At 47.4% G+C, this 6240-nt stretch overlaps 1 protein-coding gene across 1 annotated transcript; it reads left to right on the forward strand.

Moving 5' to 3' along the window:
• Positions 1–3727, forward strand: LOC123152268 (putative hydrolase YtaP). The gene is made up of 12 exons (XM_044571857.1): positions 1–77; positions 167–247; positions 312–443; positions 534–620; positions 748–801; positions 1092–1182; positions 1275–1345; positions 1432–1501; positions 1648–1700; positions 1785–1878; positions 2098–2195; positions 3258–3727. Exons 2-12 carry the CDS (start codon positions 170–172, stop codon positions 3342–3344), a joined length of 915 nt encoding a protein of 304 aa, XP_044427792.1. The 5' UTR covers positions 1–77; positions 167–169; the 3' UTR covers positions 3345–3727.
• The last annotated feature ends 2513 nt before the right edge of the window (positions 3728–6240 follow it).

Genomic DNA, 6240 nt, shown 5'->3' on the forward strand with positions numbered 1-6240 from the left:
TGCCTCTGTCCGTGGAGCAAGGGACTCCGGTGACGAAGCCGCTGTTCCAGGGCGACTGGCCTCTGGGGCCCAGAGAGGTCAGGATCCGTTCCGATTTGAAGAGCGATGCGCTTGCTGTGTGTGTGTCAATGTCAGCTCAACCGTGTCTCTCGTGAACTTTTCCCAGGCCATGGAGTCGTGCCCGAGGAAGGAGGTGGAGGACTTCCACGAGAAGCTGGTCGAGGAGAATTTCTTCCTGATTACCGAGGTATACTTACCAACAGATTGATGCTATTACATACATGTGCTTCACTTGGCTCTTCAACGAACAGTCAGGTGAGCAGGGGCGTGTACCTGTACTTCTGCTGAAACTCAACGACAGTACTGCTCCCGAAAGGAAGCCGGTTGTTGTGATACTGCACAGCTCTTACAAATGCAAGGAATGGGTGCGTCCACTGCTAGAGGTAGAATTGCTTCTCATTTCAACCATACGTACATTACATCAGCTTTTAACACTGCTAGTTATTGGCTCCTAAACTTGTTGACATTTGCAGGCATATGCCTCCAGGGGTTATATTGCTGTTTCCATCGATTCTCGCTATCATGGTGAAAGCGCCAGCCACAAGAATACTTACACCGATGTAATCTACTTATTACTTCCTTTCTTGTCCTACCAATTCCATGAAATGTTCGACAATTAATTATGGTATCCATAGATTTCAACTGACCCAACCATCCCTACTGGCTACTTTCATGGTTTAAACACAGGCACTGAAAGCAGCTTGGAGGAATGGGGACACGATGCCTTTTATTTTTGACACGGTACCATATGTTATTTCAACTTGTTACTGTTAATCTTTTGCTCCTTCTTAACAAGTCGATGGTTATTTGTACGAAAAAATGTCAAGCCGAATATATACAGGATGTGGTTCTACTCTTAAACTAATCTGATTGGTAAGCCACTGGTGTTGGTGTTAGACCGGCTGGATTAGCGCCTCAGCTGGATTTTGGGTTTCTGTGTGATTGTCTTCTACCATATGACCTGATTTATAGTACTTCAAAATATGATTGGCCTTTCGATTTTTACCATACTCAGCAAGTAATATGTGCAGGCATGGGACTTGATAAAGCTTGCAGATCATCTTAGTGCAAGGAAGGATGTCGATCCCTCAAGGATTGGGATTACTGGTGAATCACTCGGAGGTATTATTATCATGGTTGCATCATGATACTGGAATTAATGCATAGGTTTCACTTTTAGAAATTTTACATTTTTTATTTGGAGCTGAATACAGGAATGCATTCATGGTTTGGTGCTTTCGTGGATACACGGTACAGTGTTGTTGTTCCGATAGTTGGTTTTCAGGTACACACAGCAGCATGTTATTTATGTTTTGTCGATGATTTTGTGATTTGTTCCATGTAAAGCTAATCTCTTTGTGGTGACTACAGGGATTTCGGTGGGCAATAGACAATAACATGTGGGAAGCCAGAGTTAACAGCATCAGGCCTGTATTTGAAGGTGAGATACCATGCATGATGCATCCTCTTTTAAGTTTATGCTCACACCATTGAAAAAATATATATCACAACTGAAATATAGCATATCAGTTCAGAACATTTACATGTAAATATCCATGTCGTTTTATTCTTTTTTCTTTCCTGTAGAGGCAGCAACTGATTTAGGGAAGAGTGAAATAGATTCGGAGGTTGTGGAGAAGGTGACTATCTGATTTATCTGGCCTTTATTTCTGATTATTCATGTAGAAAAGTTTCATGATCATGTGTTGACATATTTTTACCAGGTTTGGGACAGGATAGCACCTGGGCTTGCTTCACGGTTTGATGCACCTTACTCGGTTCCCCTGATTGCACCACGTCCGCTCCTCCTCCTAAATGGTAAAACCGTGAAGCATATATTCCGTATTGAGTGCTTCTGTTTTGTCCAATACTTGTTCATAACCCCACATATAGAACTGTCTCTCACTCTTCAGTATATATTTTAGTTTTATTGTTGAGCCAGAACTGTTGTTGGCCCTTCGTTAATTTTTATTCATTTATTTTGCTAATTGAACATGTTTCCTGCTTCTGGTGCTTCATTTACCAATTATGATGCAGGCGCTGAAGACCCTTGTTGCCCTATCGCTGGTCTACAAGAGCCTGCTTCCAGAGTTGCTGAAGCTTATGAAAAAGCTGGTTCTGCGGAGAAGTTCAAGGTAACATGCAAACTACTACAACCTCCGTCCGGAATTACTTGTCACTCTGACAAGTAATTCCAGACGGAGGGAGTATTTTCTTATCGCGATGAAGATGAGACTTTCTTTCAAAATTGTACGGGCTTGGTTAGAGTGTTTTTCAGAGCTCGAGCTCCATGGTACCCCTGTGAACAGTAAAATCGAAAATAATTAGTAAAAAAAATCTGAAACTTTGTGTGATTTATTATGACCAAATGTTGCAGCTGCTTGCAAAGTTTTGTGTCCAAATAACATTCTAGGAGCTCATACAGAAAACAACAATTTGTGCTCAAACTTGTGTGCACTGTTGAGCAGAACTTTTTTTGTTAGCCCGTCGGATGTCATATGGACCCCAAATTTTGCAAGCATCTAAGACATTTGGACATAAATAATGTCACAAAATTTCAGATTTTTTTATTTTTATTTTACTATTCACCGGGTGCCATGGAACCCGTTTATACTTTATACTTGTATTAATCTTTTCGGGTTAAATGGCTAATCCTGCTGATAGTAATAATTATTATTAGTACTATGAACCCCTTTGTTCTAGAATTCTTGTCGAGGTTTTAGTTCAAATTTGAAATAAAACCACGACAAGAATTCGTTCCATAATTCTTGTCCTGGTTTAGCTCAAATTATGGAATTATGGAACGGTGGGAGTATAAATTTGTAAAGTTTTTGTTTAAGGTATTCTCTCCTGTAGAGTTAAAGCTATAGATCAATATGGGCAGTGCTAAGATGGAGTAATCATAGTACAAGCACAGAAAAAATGAGACTCTGTTCCTACAATGTAAAAGAGCCAGATATTTTAGAATACAAACTTTGTCCAGGAAATTTAGATCTTATACTGGGTCAAAGGCTTTTTCCTTTGTGCTTTTTTTCACTTCATTCCATTGATGATTTGTGTCCTCTTCCGTGGCAAATACGTGATTGTGTTGACTGTTGACTATTGACCTAGGATGACAGGGAGCTGTGATCCTGGTAAAACACAGGGTGCCTCTTGGATTGCTAACGCCATTTTTTGATCTGCTGTATGCTGTTCAGTTCATCGTGGAGCCGGGAGTTGAACATATGTTAACGGCGAACATGGTGAAGGAAGCGAGCGAATGGTTCGACCGATTCCTGCAGTAGCTCGGGGTTCGGGATGCTTCATGGAGTGCACGGCCTCAATAAATTGTCCTCACTTTCGGATCACTGTCGTTGTTGAATAAATCCCTTCGCCGTGATGGTGCGTGCGCGGCGAGTTCGCCTAGACCACGGTGACCGCGCTCGGCACTCGTTGGATCGTGGGATGGCGCGGTCCGCAAGGAGGCCGGGTACTGCGCGATCTCGTGGCCATTTTTCCGTCGTTGCTACTAATAACAAGAGGAGTGCAGTGAAAAGCCGTGAGGTTTTACGCAGCACAAATTCTGTGTGCTCCACAGACTTGATTTGTTCCATCATTATCTAGCTAATCGCTACGCTATATTTCTCCATTTGAAACGACACAGCATATGTGAGCAGTTTTTTTATCATGCACCATCATGTTTCCTGGGGAGCTCTGCATTTACTGAACTGTATTTACCAGTGTTCAAGAAAATCGTTGACTCGTAACTGCCCAGTTAGTGGCGACACTCCAACCTGACAGTGTTACTAGCTAACTCGAGAGGACGGAATTCCCCCCCCCCCCCACCTGCCCCCGCGTCGTCCTCCTGGGCGACTCGGGTGGCGACTAGGGTTCCCCCCGCGCCGCCACCCCCTTTTCCCGTTCTCCCTCGCCGCCACCTGAGGGTCTCGCCCGTATATTGCCCGCGGACGCCGGGGAAGGTGGCGGTGAGGCCTCTGACGCTTCGTCCATGGCGGAGGTCTTCGGATCTGGGGCGGCGGCCCTGTTTGGCGAGGCAGCGGCGTCCTCTCGGCTGGCGCCGGCTGCGGGTGATTCTGGCCGGATTGCTCGACCATGCGGGTGGTGAGGCTTGGGACTACGGGAAACCGTTTGGTGGGCTTGTCCGGCCCGGCGGCAGCGACGCCTTTGGCGCCGTTCTTCCTCCCTGGAGGTGCCGCCGAGGTCCTCCCCTCTCCACCCTCGTTCCCCTCCCGGGTGAAAGCCCAAAATCCGGCTAGGATTGGGCGGCAACGGCGCGTTTCGTGTCGTGCTCCTCCTTGGAGGTGCCGCCTGGGGAGGGCTCGTGTTCGGGTGAGGTGTGTCAAAGGTCCGAGCTTTGGGCGGCTCTGGTTGTCTGGCGGCGGCGGTTTCGTCGGGATTTGCTTGGCCGACATTGTCCTCGTTCCCCTCAAGGGTGGTGCCCACTGGGTGTGGCGTGTTTGGCTCAAGGCTGGCGGTACGGCGCCTTCGATCCGGCGGTAGGGGATAGGGTTCCCCTTCCCAGCATTAGCAACACGGGCCCGACGGTGGGCTCCCGGTGCTCTTCTTCAACGGCCGACGGGTCTTGCTCCTCGACGTTCTGCGGTCTTCCTTGATGTCCTTGCCGCTCTTCTTTAGCAGCTGCTCCCGGTGGCTTTCCGGCAGTCTACTGGTGTCCTTGGTTGCGGCGGTATAGTGGATGTTGTGTGCTCATTGTCCATGGTGGTGTGCTCTGCGGTTGCTCCTGGCTCCGAGGTTGCCATCGCTTCTGCTCTAGGGTGAGCGCTTCTCAGGTCCGCTGTTTCGATGCCTTTCGATCCAAGGCGAGAGGGAAGGGTCCCTCTGCGGCGCGAGAGGAGGAAGACGCCTGGTTTTCTTCATCCTGCGAGTCAGCCTAGTTCATGCCCACACTCTGTTCTAGCAGGTCTTCATCCTGCTCTGCCAGTCGCTACCTTTGTTATCAGTTTTGCTGCTGTCTTCGGCTAGTACATGCTATGGGCTCGGTTGTATTCCTTTCGTGCTTGTGCGCTACGTTGAGTTGTAAGCTTCCTAGAGTGCTCCCTTGTATCGTTGGGCCGATGTGGTTTGGTGTATGTTTGTAATTCCTGACCGGTTGATGGCTTTGTTAATTCAAAGCCGGGCTCTTCGCGAGCCTTCGTTCTAAAAAAAAAACTGCCCAGTTAGCTGATAAATAGGGGGTTAATTTAGTTATTCCACCGATAAATCGGTTAGGAGGCTACTCACGACTCCCTACTCATCTCGGTCTGCCCCGCACACTGTCAGTGAGAACCGATAGTTTAAAATGAGGGATGTCGTTGGAGGGCCTCCACCTGGTTGGCTGTCCATCCGCGGACATTTGAGGACGCTCGTTTAAGGGATGGTGTTGGAGATGCCCTAAGCAATACCAAACCAATCAGAGATAAAACAAAAGATAGGAGATATACTTCATTCATTTGAATCATCACTTATTTGAATGTTAGTAACCCAAAAGTATCTTTTGAAGCAAATTATAAATATAGTCGTTTTCCTTGTGATAACGGTCTTGCTGACGCCGACAATGGCGTATGTGGACGTCGTTTTCCTCATGGAGGTGCCATCATGGATCTCGTTTCAACTCCACCATCTTGTTTCATGGTTGCCCGGTGGGAACCTATGATCGGCCTTGCCCGGTCAGATGACAGGGCGTGTCCTCACATCACTTCCTTCTTGAAGGTGTCATCTTGGAGACCCATACGATGGCTACCGTTGCTGCATGTGGTTGGACTGGGTGTGCTTGGTGGTGGTGGTGCGACCAGATGGGGGTCGACGGTGGTGTCGTCTTCTCAGGACCTGGCAAAGACACTATTTGGTGTTGTCGAGCGGCCAAATGCTTCTTCGTGTCTCTTCTGCAGTGGTGTTCCTTTGGGGTTTGCCGGCAGTGCCTTTGGTGCCGCAGTGCTGCCATTTGTTCCCCCTCGTGATGTTCCTCGTGATGTTCTTCTACACGGTAACCCAGCGATTCCTCTTCTCACCAAATGAGCTACCAAGAATTATTTGTCTGCCATCTACTTGGGTCCTTTGTTTTTGTCTGTTTGAAGTTGGATGTGACCTCCATTTGCACTCCGCCATGGTCTATGACCGGCCTTGGTAGAGATATGTTCTTCTAAGGCAGTCTTTGTGAGCATGTTACTTTGCTACTTCCCA

Source organism: Triticum aestivum, chromosome 7A (genome assembly GCF_018294505.1).
Source record: "Triticum aestivum cultivar Chinese Spring chromosome 7A, IWGSC CS RefSeq v2.1, whole genome shotgun sequence".
Classification (NCBI taxonomy): Eukaryota; Viridiplantae; Streptophyta; class Magnoliopsida; order Poales; family Poaceae; genus Triticum; species Triticum aestivum.